This window comes from Ranitomeya imitator, chromosome 3 (genome assembly GCF_032444005.1).
Source record: "Ranitomeya imitator isolate aRanImi1 chromosome 3, aRanImi1.pri, whole genome shotgun sequence".
Taxonomy (NCBI): domain Eukaryota; kingdom Metazoa; phylum Chordata; class Amphibia; order Anura; family Dendrobatidae; genus Ranitomeya; species Ranitomeya imitator.
In genome coordinates, this window is record NC_091284.1 from 463,937,061 (window position 1) to 463,960,686 (window position 23,626).

Sequence of the window (23,626 nt, forward strand, 5' to 3'; positions counted from 1 at the left end):
AAGGAAATACTTAGCCTCGCATCCGCGTACACAGGGTTTGAACGCCCACATAGCTAGACTAATCTCGTTAGAGATGATGCCCTACCGGTTAGTTGAAAGCGAAGCTTTCAAAGACCTGATGGACTACGCTGTACCACGCTACGAGCTACCCAGTCGACACTTTTTTTCCAGAAAAGCCATCCCAGCCCTCCACCAGCATGTTAAAGAGCGCATCGTCCATGCACTCAGGCAATCTGTGAGCACAAAGGTGCACCTGACAACAGATGCATGGACCAGTAGGCATGGCCAGGGACGTTACGTGTCCATCACGGCACACTGGGTAAATGTGGTGGATTCAGGGTCCACAGGGGACAGCAAGTTTGGGACAGTTCTGCCTAGCCCACGGTCTAGTAAACAGTTGTCTGTAGCCGTTCGCACCCCCTCCTCCTCCTCCTCCTCGTCCTCCTGCAGAAGCAAGAGCTCGTCCACAGACCGCAGTCGCACAAACACTCCATCCGCACCTGCCACTGTTGCACACCAGGTCTCCCATTATGGGGCAGCTACTGGCATACGTCAGCAGGCTGTATTGGCTATGAAGTGTTTGGGCGACAATAGACACACCGCGGAAGTTCTGTCCGAGTTCTTGCAGCAAGAAACGCAGTCGTGGCTGGGCACTGTAGATCTTGAGGCAGGCAAGGTAGTGAGTGATAACGGAAGGAATTTCATGGCTGCCATCTCCCTTTCCCAACTGAAACACATTCCTTGCCTGGCTCACACCTTAAACCTGGTGGTGCAGTGCTTCCTGAAAAGTTATCCGGGGTTATCCGACCTGCTCCTCAAAGTGCGTGGACTTTGCGCACATATCCGCCGTTCGCCTGTACACTCCAGCCGTATGCAGACCTATCAGCGTTCTTTGAACCTTCCCCAGCATCGCCTAATCATAGACGTTGCAACAAGGTGGAACTCAACACTGCACATGCTTCAGAGACTGTGCGAACAGAGGCGGGCTGTTATGTTTTTGTGGGAGGATACACATACACGGGCAGGCAGTAGGATGGCAGACATGGAGTTGTCAGGTGTGCAGTGGTCGAAGATTCAAGACATGTGTCAAGTCCTTCAGTGTTTTGAGGAATGCACACGGCTGGTTAGTGCAGACAACGCCATAATAAGCATGAGCATCCCCCTAATGCGTCTGCTGATGCAAAGTTTGACGCACATAAAGGATCAGGCGTCTGCACCAGAGGAAGAGGAAAGCCTTGATGACAGTCAGCGATTGTCTGGTCAGGGCAGTGTACATGACGAGGTACCGGGCGAAGAGGAGGTGGAGGATGAGGAGGATGATGGGGATGAGTATATTTTTAATGAGGAAGCTTTCCCGGGGGCACGGGAAATTGGTGGCGTGGCAAGGCCGGGTTCTGGTTTTTTGAGGGACACAAGTGACGTAGATTTGCCTGCAACTGCCCCTCAACCAAGCACAACCGCAGATTTGACAACGGGAACTTTGGCCCACATGGCGGATTATGCCTTGCGTATCCTCAAAAGGGACACACGCATTACAAAAATGATGAACGATGACGATTACTGGTTGGCCTGCCTCCTTGATCCTCGCTATAAAGGCAAATTGCAAAATATTATGCCACATGAGAACTTGGAACTAATATTAGCAACAAAACAATCAACTCTTGTTGACCGTTTGCTTCTGGCATTCCCTGCACACAGCGCCCGTGATCGTTCTCACACGAGCTCCAGGGGCCAGCAGACCAGAGGTGTTAGAGGGGCAGAAATCAGAAGTGGCGTTGGACAGAGGGGTTTTCTGACCAGGTTGTGGAGTGATTTTTCTATGACCGCAGACAGGACAGGTACTGCAGCATCAATTCAAAGTGACAGGAGACAACATTTGTCCAGTATGGTTACAAACTATTTTTCATCCCTTATCGACGTTCTCCCTCAACCGTCATTCCCATTTGATTACTGGGCATCCAAATTAGACACCTGGCCAGAATTGGCAGAATATGCATTGCAGGAGCTTGCTTGCCCGGCAGCTAGTGTCCTATCAGAAAGAGTATTCAGTGCTGCAGGTTCAATACTAACAGAAAAAAGGACTCGTCTGGCTACCCAAAATGTAGATGATCTAACCTTCATTAAAATGAACCACAACTGGATTTCAAAATCTTTTGCCCCACCCTGCCCGGCTGACACCTAGCTTTCCTATGAAAAGGTCTTGCCTGTGGACTATTCTGAATGACTTTTCCAATCTCGTAATTTTCTTCACCTGATTGTCCAGCATACGACATGTTTCCACCTCACGAAATGGCCAAACTCCCCACACGGGGCCGTGCTATCGCCACTTTGCGCTTGGACCCTTGAGAGTGCTGTTTGTCTGAAGAGGTGGGTGTGGCCGCTTTTGGTCGACGGCACTGCCACTGGGTCCCTCATAGTACAATAAAGTGTCTCTGGCGGTGGTGGTGCGCACCCAACGTCAGACACACCGTTGTAATATGAGGGGCCCTGTGCCTGTACCGCCGGCCACAAGACAGTTCCCCCCCCCAGCTCAAACAGTGCTCTACCACTAGCAAAATTATCTCTCACAGCTTCACCAATGTGTAGTCTAGCCGCTGACATCCTTCAATGCCTGGCACTGACAATACCATTGTTTTGACATTTTTGTTATGTTAGGCCTTCGAAGCCTGTCTGCGGTCCCTTCTTTCTACAACTACTACACTGACCAGGCCACTGCTGGCCGTGTTACCCTGGAACCAATTTAAAAGTGCCTACAGTCAGCCCAATTTTGTTATGTTAGGCCTTCGAAGACTGTCTGCCGTCACTCCTTCCACTAGACTTCCACTGACCATACACTGCTGCCCATGTACCCCTGGAACCAATTTAAAGTGCCTACAGCCAGCCCAATTTTGTTATGTTAGGCCTTCGAAGCCTGTCTGCGGTCACTCCTTCCACTAGACTTCCACTGACCAGACCACTGCTGCCCGTGTACCCCTGGAACCAATTTAAAAGTGCCTACAGCCAGCCCAAGTTTGTTATGTTAGGCCTTGGAAGCCTGTCTGCGGTCACTCCTTCCACTAGACTTCCACTGACCAGACCACTGCTGCCCGTGTACCCCTGGAACCAATTTAAAAGTGCCTACAGCCAGCCCAAGTTTGTTATGTTAGGCCTTGGAAGCCTGTCTGCGGTCACTCCTTCCACTAGACTTCCACTGACCAGACCACTGCTGCCCGTGTACCCCTGGAACCAATTTAAAAGTGCCTACAGCCAGCCCAAGTTTGTTATGTTAGGCCTTGGAAGCCTGTCTGCGGTCACTCCTTCCACTAGACTTCCACTGACCAGACCACTGCTGCCCGTGTACCCCTGGAACCAATTTAAAAGTGCCTACAGCCAGCCCAAGTTTGTTATGTTAGGCCTTGGAAGCCTGTCTGCGGTCACTCCTTCCACTAGACTTCCACTGACCAGACCACTGCTGCCCGTGTACCCCTGGAACCAATTTAAAAGTGCCTACAGCCAGCCCAAGTTTGTTATGTTAGGCCTTGGAAGCCTGTCTGCGGTCACTCCTTCCACTAGACTTCCACTGACCAGACCACTGCTGCCCGTGTACCCCTGGAACCAATTTAAAAGTGCCTACAGCCAGCCCAAGTTTGTTATGTTAGGCCTTCTAAGCCTGTCTGCGGTCCATTCTTTCAACTACTACTACACTGACCAGGTCACTGCTGCCCGTGTACCCCTGGAACCAATTTAAAATTGCCTACAGCCAGCCCAATTTTTTTATTTTAGGCCTTCGATGCCTGTCTGCGGTCCATTCTTTCAACTACTACTACACTGACCAGGTCACTGCTGCCCGTGTACCCCTGGAACCAATTTAAAATTGCCTACAGCCATGTGTTATTATTTTAGGCCTTCGATGCCTGTCTGCGGTCACTCCTTCCACTAGGCCTCCACTGACCACACCACTGCTGTCCGTGTACCCCTGGAACCAATTTAAAATTGCCTACAGCCATGTGTTATTATTTTAGGCCTTCGATGCCTGTCTGCGGTCACTCCTTCCACTAGGCCTCCACTGACCACACCACTGCTGCCCGTGTACCCCTGGAACCAATTTAAAATTGCCTACAGCCAGCCCAATTTTTTTATTTTAGGCCTTCGATGCCTGTCTGCGGTCCATTCTTTCAACTACTACTACACTGACCAGGTCACTGCTGTCCGTGTACCCCTGGAACCAATTTAAAATTGCCTACAGCCATGTGTTATTATTTTAGGCCTTCGATGCCTGTCTGCGGTCACTCCTTCCACTAGGCCTCCACTGACCACACCACTGCTGTCCGTGTACCCCTGGAACCAATTTAAAATTGCCTACAGCCATGTGTTATTATTTTAGGCCTTCGATGCCTGTCTGCGGTCACTCCTTCCACTAGGCCTCCACTGACCACACCACTGCTGTCCGTGTACCCCTGGAACCAATTTAAAATTGCCTACAGCCAGCCCAATTTTTTTATTTTAGGCCTTCGATGCCTGTCTGCGGTCCATTCTTTCAACTACTACTACACTGACCAGGTCACTGCTGTCCGTGTACCCCTGTAACCAATTTAAAATTGCCTACAGCCATGTGTTATTATTTTAGGCATTCGATGCCTGTCTGCGGTCCATTTTTTCAACTACTACTACACTGACCAGGTCACTGCTGCCCGTGTACCCCTGGAACCAATTTAAAATTGCCTACAGCCATGTGTTATTATTTTAGGCCTTCGATGCCTGTCTGCGGTCACTCCTTCCACTAGGCCTCCACTGACCACACCACTGCTGCCCGTGTACCCCTGGAACCAATTTAAAATTGCCTACAGCCAGCCCAATTTTTTTATTTTAGGCCTTCGATGCCTGTCTGCGGTCCATTCTTTCAACTACTACTACACTGACCAGGTCACTGCTGCCCGTGTACCCCTGGAACCAATTTAAAATTGCCTACAGCCATGTGTTATTATTTTAGGCCTTCGATGCCTGTCTGCGGTCACTCCTTCCACTAGGCCTCCACTGACCACACCACTGCTGTCCGTGTACCCCTGGAACCAATTTAAAATTGCCTACAGCCATGTGTTATTATTTTAGGCCTTCGATGCCTGTCTGCGGTCCATTCTTTCAACTACTACTACACTGACCAGGGCACTGCTGGCCGTGTACCCCTGGAACCAACATCAGAAAATATAAAAATAAGTATTTTGCTTATAAAAAAGAAAATACTGGTGAGATATCAAATGCAGACATTTTAACATTAAAAACAAACACACAACTCTAATCTGGTACAGTACTAAAAATGGCCACCAGCTACAATTACTTTCTCCTGCAAGTAGTTAACTGAAAGTTTTTTTAAATTGAAAACACACATATGGCATCCACCGAGTGTTGTCCTGTCGCGTCTTCTTTATATTATTGCCGAGAAGATGCAAAATAATGAAAATAATAAAATCATTAATTACCAAAATAATAGAGAAAGTCAACACCACATTGCAAATAAACATTCATTCCAAATAAAGAAGCAGGGCGCGTCCGAGGGTGAGTATATACCTAATAAGAATATAATCACCCTCGGACGCGCAATGCTTATTTCCAACAGCCTTCCTTCCTAAGAATCAGCCCTTCCGTCGTGTAGAGAGACGTTGTGTTACACTCCAAGGTGTTCCCCAGGTTGCCTTTCCTGAGCTTCGATCTTCCGGCTCTCGTTTAGTAGTTCTTGGAAACTACTCTGCATTAGGCCTTCAAATTGGGTATGGGGTGTAGAGAGATGGTGTGTTCCACTCCAAGGTGTTCCCCAGGTTGCCTTTCCTGAGCTTCGATCTTCCGGCTCTCGTTTAGTAGTTGTTGGAAACTACGCTGCATTAGGCCTTCAAATTGGGTATGGGGTGTAGCGAGAGGGTGTGTTACACTCCAAGGTGTTCCCCAGGTTGCCTTTCCTGAGCTTCGATCTTCCGGCTCTCGTTTAGTAGTTCTTGGAAACTACACTGCATTAGGCCTTCAAATTGGGTATGGGGTGTAGAGAGAGGGTGTGTTACACTCCAAGGTGTTCCCCAGGTTGCCTTTCCTGAGCTTCGATATTCCGGCTCTCGTTTAGTAGTTGTCGGAAACTACGCTGCATTAGGCCTACAAATTGGGTATGGGGCGTAGAGAGAGGGTGTGTTACACTCCAAGGTGTTCCCCAGGTTGCCTTTCCTGAGCTTCGATATTCCGGCTCTCGTTTAGTAGTTGTCGGAAACTACGCTGCATTAGGCCTACAAATTGGGTATGGGGTGTAGAGAGAGGGTGTGTTACACTCCAAGGTGTTCCCCAGGTTGCCTTTCCTGAGCTTCGATCTTCATGCTCTCGTTTAGTAGTTGTCGGAAACTACGCTGCATTAGGCCTACAAATTGGGTATGGGGTGTAGAGAGAGGGTTTGTTACACTCCAAGGTGTTCCCCAGGTTGCCTTTCCTGAGCTTCGATCTTCCGGCTCTCGTTTAGTAGTTGTTGGAAACTACGCTGCATTAGGCCTTCAAATTGGGTATGGGGTGTAGCGAGAGGGTGTGTTACACTCCAAGGTGTTCCCCAGGTTGCCTTTCCTGAGCTTCGATCTTCCGGCTCTCGTTTAGTAGTTCTTGGAAACTACACTGCATTAGGCCTTCAAATTGGGTATGGGGTGTAGAGAGAGGGTGTGTTACACTCTAAGGTGTTCCCCAGGTTTCCTTGCCATTGCTTCGGTCTTCCGACTCTCGTTTAGTAGTTGTAGAAAAGTACACTGCATTAGGCCATACAAAATGGGTATGGGGTGGAGAGAGATGGTGTGTTACACTCCAAGGTGTTCCCCAGGTTGCCTTTCCTGAGCTTCTATCTTCAGGCTCTCATTAAATTGTGGTTAAATGGAACAACTGCATTTGGCGTACTAGTTGGTTTGGGGCCTACTATCGGTGTCTGCCACTCCTTGCTGTTCTCCTCCACTGAACAAAGCTGTGCCGCCTGTTTACTACGGTTGCCAATTTTGAACTGCATTTCGACTACTTACTGATTTGGCCCTACTCTCTGTGTCAGCCTCTCATTCCAGTTGTCCTCCACTGCAATGCCCCCTGGTTATTCCTGTGTTACCAATTTTGAACTGCATTTAGCCCACTTTCTTCTTTGGGCCTATATCTGTGTTTCCACTTCATCGTGCCCATTGCCCAGCCAGTGATAGATGAGTCTGCTGGTACATTGACCCATAACGCAACATTCCCCGTGCACGCTACACAACAACATTGTGACCCTGCTGAAAGTCAGGTTGCTCTTCCCGCATACCATACCACCTTACACGGGGACAAAGAGGAAGGTGCAGATGAAAGTGCAGGTTCCTTCATCAGGTGGGGGGAGGAATACTAGTTGGCGACGTCACTGGCACAGGGCCTCTCATAGTACGCAAAAGTGTTGCTGCCGGTGGGAGGCGCCCCCGCCGTGCAAACACACCGCTGTACTTTGAGGGGCCCTGTGCCAGTGCCAATGCCAACGAGTGGGCCCCCCCTGCTTGCTCAGGTTCACAGCACTTGCAAAGTTGAAATACTTACCTCTCCCTGCTCCACTGCCGTGACGTGGTCCAGATTTCCTGGGCCCACTAATTACTTGAACCAGCCCTACCCCCCACAACTTTAGCCAAATGACCCCCAATTTCAAATGCCTTCCAATTATTATAAGGTAAATTACGCTTGACAAGCTTCATTAAGAAGAATGGATGGTTTTGACATTAAAATGGCCACTCTAGGTGTTTTCCTGGCCCCCACTCACTGCCGACTATGCTGCCCCATTGACTTGCATTGGGTTTCGTGTTTCGGTCGATCCCGACTTTACGTCATAATCGGCCGATTTCACTCGACCCGACTTTGGACATAGTCGGGTTTCGCAAAACCCGGCTCGACTCTAAAAAGGTCAAGGTCGCTCAACTCTAGTGCTGAGCGATCACATTACTGATGTCACAGTTTCACACACCATCCGGATATAGCAGAGCTGGGGATTGTCGTGGGACCTACTTATTAAGGAATTACAGAGGACAGCTGAGTATAACTTTGATTGCTATGTGAAAAATGTCTAAAAGAGGGTTGGGGAGTGTTTTTTTCAATTAAAGGACTTTTCTCGCAGTGCTTTATTACTTTTGACTACGCTTTTAGTAATGGGAGTGTCTGATAGACACCTCTCCATTGGTAACCATGCTGCAGAAAAAAATTGGACATGTCTATGTGTTCTGCACACGGACACACGGTCCATGTGAACACACTGACATGTGCGCAAGACCTAGAGATTTGAATGGGTTTACGTCTCCAAGTGTTTCCAGTACATGTGAAAACTGTCACTAAACGTACTGGAGACCTAGGGGGTTATAACAAAGGGATTGAGTGTGGTCCATTCTCCACACAGACAGCACATGAACTAAAAATACATGCATCTAAACATACGCTAACACCTCGCTCACACATACGTGTTTAAAAACATACGTGAAAAAATGGTACCAGTGTTTCATCAGTGTGTCCATTTTTACCATCAGTGTGTCCGTTTTTACCATCAGTGTGTCCGTTTTTACCATCAGTGTGTCCGTTTTTACCATCAGTGTGTCAGTGTGTCCGTTTTTACCATCAGTGTGGTCATCAGTGTATTTCATGGATGGATAACGAAAATAAATTACACAGACAGCACACGGACAACACACTTATGCCACCTGTATGCTGTATGTGTTTTTCAAGGACCCACAGACTTGTCTTTCGCACGGACACACGTTCATGACAAAATCCGTGTTTGTAGCACTATAGATTATAACTGGTGAATGTTGTATCTGAGAGAAGAAAAAGCAGATAGAATACGTATGTGCAACATGTACGTCTGAATGAGGCCTATGGCTGGTTTCATATGTCTGTGAAACATAGATCATACTTGAATTGGAATACCCTGTTGATCCTACTGACAAATTCCCTTTAATATTTAATATTTTCATAGGATGTGTTGAAAAGGTAGAAACAGACATCTTTTTGATGGATTTGGCTACAAGGTAGACCAATCTCATCAAGAATGGAGAGCTTAGCAGTAGTTTACTGTCATGGGATACACAGTTTAGATAATGTATCAGAATACACAATTATTTTGGTGAACATCATATCTTTATTTATGTAAAAATAAGTACCATGCTATTTCTAACCAGAGGGTTCAGTTCATGGAGCAATACTGCCATCTAGTGCTCCAAACATGGATAGCATGCGCATATTTTTTCAGATTTCTACAGAAGACCATTTTCTCACCTGACATTCAATAACACCATTCTCCACCTGCTGCAGTATGTGGCCAACTAATTCCAGAGCTTCATCATCTTCTGACATATACTCTTGATATCCTCCCTGAAATACATTGAAGATGGACTTTGACTATATTGAATATATAATATCGTGGCTCAGTGGTTAGCGCTGTAGCCTTGCAGTTCTGGAGTCCTAGGTTCAAATCCTACCAAGAACAATATCTGCAAGGAATTTGCATGTTTTCCCCGTGTCTGTGTGGGTTTCCTCCCACACTCCAAAGACATGCTGAATTTAGAAGTGTTGTGGTATTAATGGTGCTATGTTTGTAAGTTTACAATACAATAGCATAGTGCATTTTGAAATTATAGGGCTTGCTATAAAAAAGATAATATAGCAATGGCCCAAAATGTTGACACCCTTGAAATTGTTCCAGAAAATGCCGTTTTTCTTCCAGAAAATGATTGCAATTAAACATGTTTTGTTATACACATATTTATTTCCTGTGTGTATCAGAACAATACAAAAATAGCAAATTGAACATAATTTCACACAAAATATCAAAAATAGGCTGGACAAAATTGTTTGCACCCTCAACTTAATTCTTCGTTGCACATCCTTTGGAATACATAACTGCAATCAATCACTTCCTATAACATCAACAAGCTTCTTACACCTCTCAACTGGAATTTTGGACCACTCTTCTTTTACAAACTGCTCCAAGTCTCTCATATTTGAAGGGTGCCTTCTCCCAACAGCAACCTGTGTTGCAACCTTTCATAAAATTTTCTCTGCCATCCACGTCAAATGAGATTAGCTATGGTGTCATAGGTTGTAAAATTCTTGATTATGCACACCATGGACAAAGGAACTTCAAGATCTATGGAGATAGACTCATTACCTTGAGATTGTTGACATTGTTCAACAATTATTGTTCAACAATTTTTGTTCTCAGACAGTTCTCTGCACCTCTTTCTGTTCTCCATGCTTAGTGTAGCACAAAGAGACACACAATTCAACAGATTGAGTCAACGTCTCTCCTTTTTATCTGCTTTCAGGTGTGATTTTCATATTGCCCACACCTGTTACTTGCCACAGGTGAGTTTGAATGATCATCATATGCTTGAAACAAAGTTGTTTACCCACAATTTTTAAAAGTTGCCAACAATTTTGTCTGACCCATTTTTGGAGTTGTGTGAAATTATGTCCAATTTGCCTTTTTTTCTTCTGTTTTTTTTGTGTTGGTCCATTAAACACAAAGGAAAAAAACATATGTATAACAAAAAGTGTAATTTTCTGGGAGAAATACTTCATTTTCTAGAACAATTTCAAGGGTACTATTTCAGTCATGACTGTATATCTACAAAGTATAAGTTTATAAACACCTTTTATATTGAGCCCATACAGTGCTGTGCACACACTCAGAGAACAGCTGGGTGCTTCTTCCAAAGACATACTAATAGGGAATTTAGATTGTGAGCCCCATCGGGGACAGCGATGATAATGTGTGCAAACTGTAACGCGCTGCGTAATATGTTAGCGCTATATAAAAAATAAAGATTATTATTCTGTGTAATCTTTTTTTTTTCCAATAGTTTTTATTGGTTTTATAAATCTTATGAAGGGGAAGGGTAAAGGGTAAGGGAAAGCAGGGTGGAGGGGAAAAAACTCATATATTATGAGGAATAAGGGAAAAAGAGGACAGGCATACATACAAACATTTCCATAGGTTTACATAAAACAACTGTCGCTTAATATCAGCACCTGAAAAATGAAAATCAGTCAGTAAGATGACAAAATCAAGTGTTACTTAAAGACAAAGCCTAGAAATAGAAAACCCGTACATCTATTACACTACAAAGCACGTATAATAGAAATAGCTTCAAAAACAAAGGCCAGTATTCTCAATATCAGCACCTAGTTAATACACTTATTTTGCCTCAAATATAGCAGAACAACGAACAAAATATACGTTATGTTATGTAAAGTATAAGAAAAGCATGAGGGCCTGTCATGTCCGGAAACACTATAAGGTGATCCTAAGACAGGTAGGAGGGCAATGTCTGTTTTTTTTAGTATTATAACCAGTGTACTATAGGTACTATACAGATGATCAGGTTTTTAAATACATCAGATAGGGATTATATACATCAGATAGGGATTATATACATTAGACAGGACTGCTCTATTATGGGTATACCTTGGCGATTGGTGGAGCAGCTTAACACACTTTTTTTTGCAAAAAAACGTATTAACTAAATACCCTGTATTTTTCATTTTTTTGACTAGCACTTGCTTATTTACTGTGAACTTTTTACAACAGAGTATTTTTTGACCTCTCTGTGCACTTTTGTGTCTTCAAGTTCTTTGATGGTGTGAACAGGTTTCTACAGACTTGTTCGCTATGCAGATGGCCCATGTGTTTTTGGTTTTATAATTGTTCTCTTGTTTCTAAAAGACTGGGGAGTTCACCACCTCTGTGGGTCATTTGCATTGTAGCTGTTCCACCTCACATGTTCTACGTGGATATTTTCTCTCTGAGCCCTGTTCATACAGGTACTATACAGATGATCAGGTTTTTAAATACATCAGATAGGGATTATATACATTAGACAGGACTGCTCTATTATGGGTATACCTTGGATTCCAAGCAGGTCTGGATCCCAAAGACATTGCAATTAGTAAATTGGAAGGATGTTTTTATCCGGAGGAGAGGTCTTGGGAGCATGCGGAGAACGCCTGCGCGCCTACTATCTTTGACAGATTTCTCCATTGGTCTGGCCAAAAAAGGAGGGGGCGGAATTGGGGTACTGTTACATCAGTGACTCGCACGCCTTTTAAGTGCCGCCCTACTCACTGTGTGTCCCGCTCTGCTCCACCTGACCATCACTCTGAGCTGACTTGTGCTACACTTCCAGCTCTGCTGTTATTGCCTGTTGCTGCAAATCTATTGGGAGACGCGGCCAAACTCTGTTGGAATTTGTATCAACTCTGTCCTGCAGAGATTTGCTTCCCTGTCCTATCACTTGCCAGAAGGTGATATATCAGACAACTGATATCATTCCTGTGATTAACTGCGTCCTTGCTGGAAGATACCAAATGCATATACATCTCAGTATTCCTGTGAGTAACTGCATGACTGTTGGAAGATAAGTTTCCTACACAGTTAATATTCCTGCATGTATCTGCACACCTGGTTCTGGTTCAACTGATGCTAGCTGCTCCACATATTGTCTGCCATATTGCATACCCTGCTGCCTTGGTCCTCGCTGACCCATATGCCGTTTGGCAAGATCCACTTCATTACACCATTGCTTCTGGTCTTTGCTGCTCATCCAGAACTATGGCTTAAAGAATCCTCCTCACTAAGTGTGCCTTGTCTTTAACAGCCTTATATCTACCTCGTTTTAAAACATCTTCAGCAACCTCTTTCAGGTAACATCAGATTATCTCTGTTTTGTAGGACAATATTTAATGTCAAGGATGGATTAGATTTCTATCTAAAACAAAACCATTTCATGATGACTAAATTTACCATATACAGCTAGATGTGGCCATTAGAATATGTTTTCCAGTTTTTTGTACATACCTTCACTGTAGAAGAAAGCCCCTTTATATGTGAGCCTCTAAGGAAAAACATTTTAAGCCATTCTTCTATGTTCTCCATTACACTTATATCTGAAGTGCTCTTATCAAGTGGTGGATTAAAGGCAACTTCACCATTAATCAATTCAACGTCAATGCTAAGAGCAGGTGAAAACTATGGAAGAAAAAAGCATGTAGTTACCCAATCATCTAATGATAATCCAGCAAATCATGCCCACTTTTATATTTTTTAGTCCTCATGATGCGATATGTGTCTTGTTTTGTGAGAGAAGGGGGCATCTACTACCTCCAAAGCAGTTGGAATTGTGCATTATGAGGAGCTTTTGAGCTGCAAAGTGCCCCTATATGGTTTTTGCACAGCGGTCCTTGTCTATCTGTGTCCGCCATTGCTCAAATCCATCTTTAACTCTGCTGTCCTAATAATCCACATTCCCCTGAGGTTACTCCTCTGCCTCTTGCCACCACACTGCCATACCAGCAGCTTCTCTTCTCACTGTCTTCTGCCTCATTACTGTAGACTATACGTCCTCCTCACCGAAAGGGTCCATTTTCTCATTGTTCTTGTCTGTTCGTCACTTATGTAGCTATTTTTAGTCAAAATTTGTATAATTTATTATAGATTATTAATTGATTGTAATGAACAACAAACCCAATTTTCATGTCTACAGTGCCCAGAATTAAGTGCGCTAACTAATAAATTTATAAATAATTCATAATATTAATTGCAGATGTTATACTTTTTTCTTTTACAAATGTAAAAATCAATATTGCTAAAAAAGAGTCGTTATTTTGCAAAAAAAAAAAAAAGGCAAAATATTGTCCTTTCCATCACTGAAAAGACGCATAACTATTTTAATAAACTAAAAAATAAAAAAAGGCATATTCTGAAAAATTGTACAATTCTCATCTTCAGCAGGAGCGCTCTGCTCCCTGACCAGTCTACTTCCTTTTTTTCCAATAGGGGTAGGTCCTCCTGCTTGACTATCAGTTTGGATCGGCAGCATTGTTGCGCCCATGGCCCAAGCAGTGCATTCCCGATGCCGTTACAGTACATGAGGCAGCTTTGCCTCTGCAACGTTAGAAGCACAGTAACATTGACACTGGCTGGGACAAGGAGCTAACAATGTGCTGCGTGATCCAGATCCACTGTACTGCTTACTCACTCCAGAAGTAAAAACTAGGAAGCACTGTGCATTTTCAGCCAATGTAGCAGTAGCCGATCCAGTAGTCAAAAAGCTATAAGCCATGAAATTGGCAACAGGGTAATGTGGTAGGAGGGATTTTAAAAAATAGTGGACAAGAAAAATCCTTAGATTTACAAATACTAACCAATAATTCCCTGCAATGAATAACGCTTTTAGGCCTAGAATGCTTCCAGGGGAGAATGTTTAAATGTAAACATTTCAAATAAAAGTAACCAAGGCAAGGAGATAGCAATATGGGTAAGGAGGACTCTTCTTACATGATAGTCCAGCAGTGTATTTAGCAGGGCAGCCAGGCTGGATACAGTGACTTTCTTCAGACCTTGTAGAATGATAGCATCGATATGCATAATGAAGTCCTGCCATGCCGGTGATGCTTCACTAATCCCACATGCTTCAAAACACTGTTGAACAAGGTTGTGTATTTTTACTCCATCGGGAACAAGTAAAGCCTCCAGCTCATGTTCAATTTTCCTAAAAGCGCAGAAATTAAAAATGAAAGCTTGTTTATCAACAAAATAGCAAATGTATTATTAAAATCAAGTAACAATGGAGAATTATTTCCAATGTCTGCATTGTTTCATCCTAATTACATCCGGCACCAGGGACTTTCCGAGATCTCTTCTACTCGTTTAGTTCTTTGCTGTAGATCCGCTCAGCCTTCATGTGATGGTGTATAATGCTCCGTGGGGAACCATATGGGGGAGATGCTTCTAGGGGAAAGTACCATGGGATATGGTATATGAATATATACAGAATTTGACAGAAGCGGCTGAAATCAAAAGTATAGAGAGGTAGAGTAATGCTCCAGGCACCTCTATGGATGCTGTATCATGACTTCATATAAAGAAGAGTGGTAATACAACTATGGGCACGCGGCTTTAGAGAGAATGTTTGACCCCCGATTCGTTTAGCCTGATGATTGATATGCCAGTCTTAATGAGGTGCAGGCAGGAATGAGATGCACCTAATTCATTAAGAGGCGCATTCCACTTAATAAATGCAGACACATCATACCAGTGGAGTGAATCTCGCCAAAAATATTACTCCAGTCAGGGACTAGAGTAAAATTTCTGGTGTAATGTATACCATCACTTTTGATTAATTTGTTGGGTAGGAGTTGTCATGCCCTGTTCCATCCTGGCTCCTCCCCAGCTGGACAACAGTATTGTGAGAATCCCAAAAGTTGATAATTGTGCAAAAAAAATGTGCAAAAATTGTAGAACTTTTTAAAGTGTTTACACCAGGATTCAGGCATAAACATTTTGATGAATCGGGGACTATGTGTCTTTCAGAAGGGTTAATATACTTCTTGTGCTATTGGAACATGGTTCAATGTGAGTGTCAATATTCTTTGTACTACTAGACATAACAGACTATGGTGGAACAATGTAGACAGGGCACATGTGCCTCAGTGAAATGAAGCAAGTGGCCTAGCTGTAAGCAGTCACAACAGGAGCTGCTAATTAAGAGGTTCACAGTACAGGAATCCAAGCGATAAGGTGGCCCTCTTCCACTGCAAAGCAGCAAGCAGCTTTTGTTAGGCACAAAAAGGGGCCCATATACTGTTCTTGTGGCACCCCAGGAGTTCGGGTACCACAGTGGTGCTGCCTTCCTCTCGGGGAGGGTAATGCCATGCCTGGAGACAGGAGGGATCCCTTTGGCAAGTAATCTCACATTCAACACATTCTAACTCTAGGCCAGAAGGGGGAGCTCAAAACCTGGTTTTAGGGGAATTTCCCTGATTTTCATCCTGGTCTGGAGGAGGAGTTAGACAGTCTAGTGCAGACAAGAAACAGGGAAAGAGCAGAGGAATGATTAGTTATTGAGCTGTTATTGAGCTCCTCAGAGCTGAAGCGCAGAGGCTGGGCACCGGGAGGTTGTGGGTAACTGCAAGTCCCACAGCAGAACCGGAGGGCAGAGAGCTGAAAGTAACCTGCCCCATTAAATCTGAGGTACAGCAGCATTCCAGAGCCCGGAGTCACCGTATACAGAGACCCCAGAGAAATGGCACAAGCTGCCCGCCATATAGGTACTGACCCAGGACAGGAGAGAACGAGGACCTTGTTAGGACACTACAGGCAGCAAGGGACTAATAGTCAGCGCAAAGTGGAAGGCTCCCAACCTGACCTATCAAAGGGATTCCACTTGTCTTCAGGCTGCCTGGACTCCATCTGCACCTGTTGCCGGTACCCTGGACTGTGACCTGCTACCATCAGTAAACCAGGTATAGACTGCAACCCTGTGTCCTCCATTTATTTACCGGCAACCCACCATCCTTGCCCACTCCACTGGGAGCCCTGGGGACCCCGCTTCACCTGTGGGAAGCGTCACCATCTATGCTGCGGTAACATCAACCTAAAGGACCCCTTTAAGCAGAGTCGGTCCCCTCTGACCGAGAACCACAGGTGGCGTCAAGAATACAATCTTTATTACAAAGCCTCTTAAAAGATTTTTTCCTTTTAATTGAGTGCCCAGGGTCACGGACCGGGTCGAGGCCACCGTGACATCCCCTTTAAGTGTGACCAGACCCTGTACCGAGTATCCCCATTGCTTTAGTGGGTGACTCATTCTTGCACAAGGGCCCTCGTCTGTGTTGGCCTGCCCTTGTAGACACAGACAGGCTTGTGATTTTGCGAGAACTATAGTCATTCCTTACAGAGCTAGCATATAACATATATAGATATTTGGTCTATAAAGGTAACATACTTTTGCTCTGATATTAGTTCACTGATTGAATAGCTCCTTTGGGTTTCCCGGCTTGTAAAAATATCAAGATGTGCTGTGCACCATGCCGCTGTGATCTCACTAATGGCCTTGTAATTATTTGTAACAATGCTGAAGTTGTTATAGAGGTCTGTGCAAATGTAGGAAGTAGCAAGTTCAGTATAATCCATGCTCTCATCCATGCTCCAAGTGAACACGTTCATTCCATCTTTCAAAATCTGCAGGGAAAAAAGCAATGACTGTGAAATTGATTCACTTACAGAGCAGTAAAAGGGAAATTAATGTGTTAAAAGGTCATCATTTTCAGAACATAAAGTAATGATTACTTACCTAGAGTGCAGTACATACTAAAGACAAGAAATACCCTTTTAGCCTGCAGGAAAGTCAATCCAACAACTTCCTAATTAGTTAAAACACATTAAATACTTGTTGTGGCTCATAAAATCGCTTAATTAGAGTCAAAGAAGAAATCCAGCGTAGTAACAGGTATGTAGAATCCAGAGTTTATTGTAGAAAATATCAATATAAAATCATAGTGACAGGCGGCTCCAACCAGTGTGAATAGAGACCAACGCGTTTCAGACCCTAAGGGCCTTAATCATTAACCATTTGTGTGCGAACCGCCTAGCTAGACTGGTTACCGGCATCAGATCTTTTGCTGTGTGCAGCTAAATTGTGCCTCATCAGCCTGTATGCAAACACCGGCCAACTTACGGAGTACAGGACCACACCAAAAACAAATGGATATGCAATGTACAGAAGAAAAAAAAGGTGGCACTCACCCTCCGGGTAAAAGAATCCTTTATTCAATCTTGTAAAACAGTTTCAGAGGGAGAATGTGGGAAAACTTCTTAGGACAATGGCCGTTTCGTGCTAGTTGCACTTCAACGGGTCCTGTGCTTACCCGGAGGGTGAGTGCCATCTTTTTTCTCTTTGGACATTGCTTAATCATGAACCATGATTAAGGCTCTTATGTCTCTTTTCACACTGGTTGGATATTTTCTCTACAATAAACTCTGGATTTTATTCTACATACCTGCTACGAAGCTGGATTTCTTCTTTGACTCTTCGCATAGAGATAGATCCCCAGCTTCTCCATGCGTGTTTTCAACAGGATCAATGCTGCACCAATGTGGTGAGCTGACCCTCCTTCCGTTTCCTACTTTGAATTCATACAATCGCATACACACAATACCTCAGAGATCTTCAGTAACTTCTTCTCAAACAGCGCCCTCTGGTGGGAAGAGATTGTTTTTACAACATCATTGTATTTGGATGCTACCATTTCCAAACGGGTACAAAGCACTTTAAACCTGTTCTTATTCATATGGTCTATAAGACATCCAATTGATTCTGGGAACTAAAAAGTGAAAAAAATAAATAACTAATGTTACTTAGTGCAAAATAATATGTTAACTGTTATTTGATTTATTTAAACTGTTGTTCCCTTATTAGTGTTACCCCCTTCTACTGTCTGCAGAATAACCCCTTAATGACCGGGCTATTTTTCTTTTTGTTCTTTCGTTTTTTCTCCTCTTCTTCCAAGAACCATAACGGTTTTCTATTTTTCTGTCGATATACTGTACAGGCCAAAAGTTTAGACACACCTTCCCATTTAAAGATTTTTCTTTATTTTCATGACTATGAAAATTGTACATTCACACTGAAGGCATCAAAACTATGAATTAACACATGTGGAATTATAGACGTAACAAAAAAGTATGAAACAACTGAAATTGTGTCTTATATTCTAGGTTCTTCAAAGTCCCCTTAAGAGACTTCAACCAATCATTTGTCCTATATACACTGCAGTACCTTAGTATATAGCAGGGTAGAAGAAAAATCAGTCTCCAAAGTAACAGCCTAAGAAGTACCAAGAAGACAGTGATGGGGATCTTCAGCAGACATCCAACTGCCATGATATCCCTCAGTAAACCGCAATCTTATTGTACGGGGTCGATAGAAGGCAGCAACCGCTCTATGTTAATGCCACTGTTAGAAATTGGCAGCATCATCTAAATGGGTAATAGCAGCAATCAGAGCTCAGCTCCGGCTGCTACTGTTAGAGACAGATGCTGTGTAACATAGCTGGCATTGACCGCATGTGCAGACTGGTACCTACACATGTGCTAATGTGTTATAAATCAGCAGTTCACCCAGAAAAGAGTAACATACAACTGCAAGTTCAGACCTTACAAATGGCATGTGTGTCATCTATAATGGAGATGCACGTCAGCACAGGAACTGTATGTTATAAATAGTTTAATATATTCAATTCATATTATTTTACTATTTATTTTGATTTATTTTAGACGAATATCAAAATAAATAATTACTTTTAACTAAACTTCTAATTTAAAGAGAATCTGTCAGCAGGTTTTTGTTATCTCACCTGAGAGCAGCCTGATGTAGGCAAAGAGAAACTGAATCCAACGATGTATCACTTAGCTTGCAAAAAAACGAGGTGCTTGTCACAGGAGGGGACATTGCCAAAACGGGGGGTACCAGCTGATGGGTCACAGCAATGGTAAACTCCTGATGCTAAAAGAATCATTGCAGCCTAATAAAACCTCGAGAGGCATCGCTGAAATCTGTGTTTTAACCCCTACCTCATACTGTCTTCAGATTACATAGCAAAAACCTACTGGCATATTCCCTTTAAAAGTGTAATTTAAATTAAAGGGTTTTTCCATTTTCATGCTTTTTCCCTGTAGGTCAGCTCTGTGTAAAATAATAAAACCACATGGTACTCACTACTCCTGGGTCCAGCGCCAACTCAACTACAGCACGCATCACGCTGCAACCAATTACTTAGCTTGCCTGATTTTTCTATAGTAATATAAAATTTAATTCAGACAGTAACCAGTAATTTTGTTTAATCAATAATACTAGTGAAGATTTTTGATATGTATTTTAGAGAAGTCTCCTTCATTTTCTGCCTGGACTGATCATTTATTCTACATTCACAGTTGGATGAGTATATGGATGAGTAAGTAAAACTTTCACCTCTTGTCCCTCTCAAAAGATGAAATTTGACCAATGAACTGGTTAAAGGGTTTTATCAAATTTCAAATTCCATGGGGAGTCATAGATGTGGGCACTATTTAATCTATTAATTCATAACTACAGAGAAAATAATCCATTTGGGGGCTTCCCTGATTCTTCCGCTCTTTTCTGTTTTGCATTTGCACTGCGACACTCCATTGCAGAAATATTCACATTTGTTGCTTTTGGAGCACAGTATGTGAAATCTCTGCTTGCAGTCCAACTGGGCATCTGTTCAAAGTCTTCTCTGGAAGCATGTGCTTTCAATCTTCCCTCCCAGTTGCCTCCTATCATAGCTTGGCAGCTAATCTACCAGTCTGAGACTATGCCAAGCTGTCATTGGCAGCATCTAGGAAAGAGGTGTGAAAGCACATAACCCTTGAAAATACTCTCAAGAAACAACATAGTGGTCTTCCATCAAAGATTTCATATAGTGTAGTATAGAAGAAAAAAATGTGTATATCTTTGCAATGGAGTGATGCAGTGCAAATCGGGAATAAAAGTGTCAGAATCAGGGATTTTTAAAAATAATTTAAGTAATTTTTTTAAGCAAGTGACAGGTCCACTGTGAAAGAGAAGCATAATAATAATGCTCTATAAGGCCGGTTTCACACTTGCGTTCCCCTGATGTGCGGCGGGCTGCGGACTTCCTCCGTGAAGCCCCGCACTCGGCCGCACCTCCGTTGTTATCTCCGCCTACATGCGACCTGCGTACCTATATTTAACATTAGGTACGCAGGTCGTGCAGCTGTATGCAGATGGTGCCGCATGCGTCAAAACGACGCATGCGGCACCATCCGCATACAGCCGCACGACCTGCGTACCTAATGTTAAATATAGGTACGCAGGTCGCATGCGGGGAGATGCGGCCGAGAGCGGGGCTTCACGGAGGAAGTCCGCAGCCCACCGCACATCAGGGGAACCCAAGTGTAAAACCGGCCTAACATGTGTAAGCACCTAGAGATAGATTAAATAGGTATACCACCCAACTAACCTGCAAAGTGGAGATGACTACTAAGAGCATTTGGACCTTGCGGACTGAATGACAAGAATTACTTGTCTACTTTTCTCTAATGTTTAAAATCTAATTTAGTGATCTGTTATCTAATGTCTGAAATGCCTACATAGTTTACAATGCTTGCAAGTACCGTAGTATATTTGATATTTTGTAATGAAAAAAAAAAAAAAAATAGTAAGGTGAAAAAGATAAGTTGTGTAAAGCAGGACAATCAATATGAGCAGAGGAGTAAATAATACGTTTCCTATTTTCAAAGTTTCAGCTAAATTACTATCTTTCGAAATTCCGATAAACGTGCACTTGAGCAAGACTAGAAAAAGCTACTGATTTTCTAGCAGGAACAAAGGATTGTTCATTGTTGACTGATCATACCACATTTGACAAATTTAGTCAAAATTGCCAGTTATTTTCAACCTAATTCCTGCTGTCTGGATACAATGATATGTAGAGTGATGATTGCCTCAATGAGATCAACGTAATTCACTACCTTCAATGTGAAAGGAGGTTTGAAAAAGTACTCTGCTTCACGTAGATGAACCAGCAGATCAGGGTTAATATTGATCTCTATTGGGCACAAATACTCTTCGGGATCATGGTTTGAAGCAGAGGGTTTCTGAAACACAAAAGAAAAAATAAATAATTAGTGCACATAGTAAAGAAAACCTGTCATTTTAATATTTTTTCATAAATCAATAGTAGACACGAAAGAAAGAAACATTGTAATATATTGTGATGACACATCATTTTATTTTAAGTAGCCAGACATCTATCTTCTACAAGCCAGGAAGAATAGACTGTTATCTATATGAAAACAGACTTTTGTTTGTGTAAGACTGTAATATTGACTTGTAAGTTGACAATTTGTTCTAACATATTGTGCTTGTATCCTGGATGACTAGTGATACAGGGTCATGGAACAATAATGTTTGCTGATATGTTGATTACACATTGTCCAGGCCAGCAAATAGAGTACATAATCAAACAATGCGAGTTGGTATTATCTCCATTCTTCCCCTTTAGCTGTAAATGCTGGATGAAGAACAGTTTTTAACTATAAAAATAGATTATATGGTTCAGTAACATGAGACAGACAGATTCAGCCAAGACATCCAGACATCCAAACATTCAAAGAGCCAGAGTCTCTCTATAGGACAGCAGCCAAGACATCATGGCTCCATCATGAGGGACACGGATTTGTAATTCTACAGGATGCCAGCTTAGGGGACTACGACTCCTGCTGTAAGAATACATAAAAAATTCATTAAAAAAAACTACTATGCAGTCGCCGGTGGCGCCATCTTGCTAGAGAAAAAAAAATTGCTCCTCGCCAAGATGGTGCTTCCGGCGCCTGCGCAGTAGCAGCTATCGGATAGCCAATAGCTGCTACTGCACAGGCGCGGCTGGTGCCATTTTGAAACTGTTTTTTTTTTTTTAGGAATTTAAGAATAACATGAAAGAAAAGGATTACATACACATTATATATGCGATCATGCTGCAGTGCAAGCACCACCACAGGCACTTGCCTGCAGAAAAGGATTTATATATTTCAAGCAATATATAGAATATTGATTATGCAATCTAGGAGGCAGGTCACTGAGGGATCACTGACCTGTCTGAAGTCATACTGTTAATACCTAATCAGAGCACCACATAAAGACTCCCCCCATACACACAGGCCGCCACAGAGCACGAGAATCTCATTAATCTTTATTTTCAGCTTTGAGTTAAACAACAACCACAAGACAGATTTCATCATCCAAGGTATCATTTTAATCAGTATAATGGCGCTGACCTGTGACTATAGGTTACTGTGCACAATCCTGCTGACACAGTAGTGTAACTACCGGGGGGCAGAGGGGGCCCATCCGGAGCTACGCTACTGTAACTGTATCGGTGTGCACAGCACACCCATACAGTTACATTCCATGGCAGAGCAGGGAGAATCGATCTCCCTGCTCTGCCACTCAGCCACTATGGGGCCCCTGAGCAGGCGGGGAGGCTGGTGCCAGCAGTGGGCCCCCGACCATCATCACAGGTTCAACTGTATCAGCTGCATGCTGATACAGCTGACCGCATTCATACAAGAAGGAGAGTTATGCTCCCTCTCCTATCATCCCCCTTTCAGCATCTGGCGCAGACAGTGACAGCGGGCGTGATGACGTCACTACTTGGCGCCCGCTGTCAGAAAATGAGCGGGAGCTCGGAGCAGCACAGGAACCAGGAGGAAGAGAGGTAAATATTGGTTGTTTTTTTATGGAGGTGCATTATATTACAGTCTGCCTATGGGGCTGCCTTATATTACAGTCTGCCTATAGGGGACTGCCTTATATTACAGTCTGCCTATGGGGGCTCTACATTACAGTGTCCTATGGCGGGCTGAATTATACTATAGAGTCTGCGTATGGGGGGCTGCATTATACTATAGAGTCTGCCAATGGGGGAGTGCATTATACTGTACAGTCTGCCTATGGGCGTGCATTATACTATATAGAGTCTGCCTATGGGGAGTGCATTATACTATAATTGAGGACTATCTGGTTCATTATACTACACTGAGGACTATCTGGTGCATTATACTATATGGAGGCTATCTAGGGGGCATCATACAGTGTGGAGATTACAGTGAGATGGCCATCAAACACTGTGGGGAAAATTAAGGGGTCAGAATATAAACAGTGAGGGGGCATTATACTGTGTATAAGAGAGCATTTTAATGTGTATAGGGGAGCTGTACAGGGGGAGACTCAGGACATTATTAAATGTAAAGTGGACACTTATT

General features: G+C 43.4%; 1 protein-coding gene across 1 annotated transcript in view; it reads right to left on the reverse strand.

The window, feature by feature from the left end:
• Positions 1–23,626, reverse strand: part of LOC138671660 (uncharacterized) — a 967,572-nt gene that overhangs the window by 833,977 nt on the left and 109,969 nt on the right. The window contains exons 15-20 of the mRNA XM_069759831.1: positions 21,335–21,460; positions 17,980–18,144; positions 16,767–17,002; positions 14,318–14,531; positions 12,839–13,009; positions 9,259–9,354 (exon numbers count right to left, since the gene is read on the reverse strand). Of these exons, the coding sequence (XP_069615932.1) occupies positions 9,259–9,354; positions 12,839–13,009; positions 14,318–14,531; positions 16,767–17,002; positions 17,980–18,144; positions 21,335–21,460 (1,008 nt within the window). The remainder of the gene's footprint in view (positions 1–9,258; positions 9,355–12,838; positions 13,010–14,317; positions 14,532–16,766; positions 17,003–17,979; positions 18,145–21,334; positions 21,461–23,626) is intronic.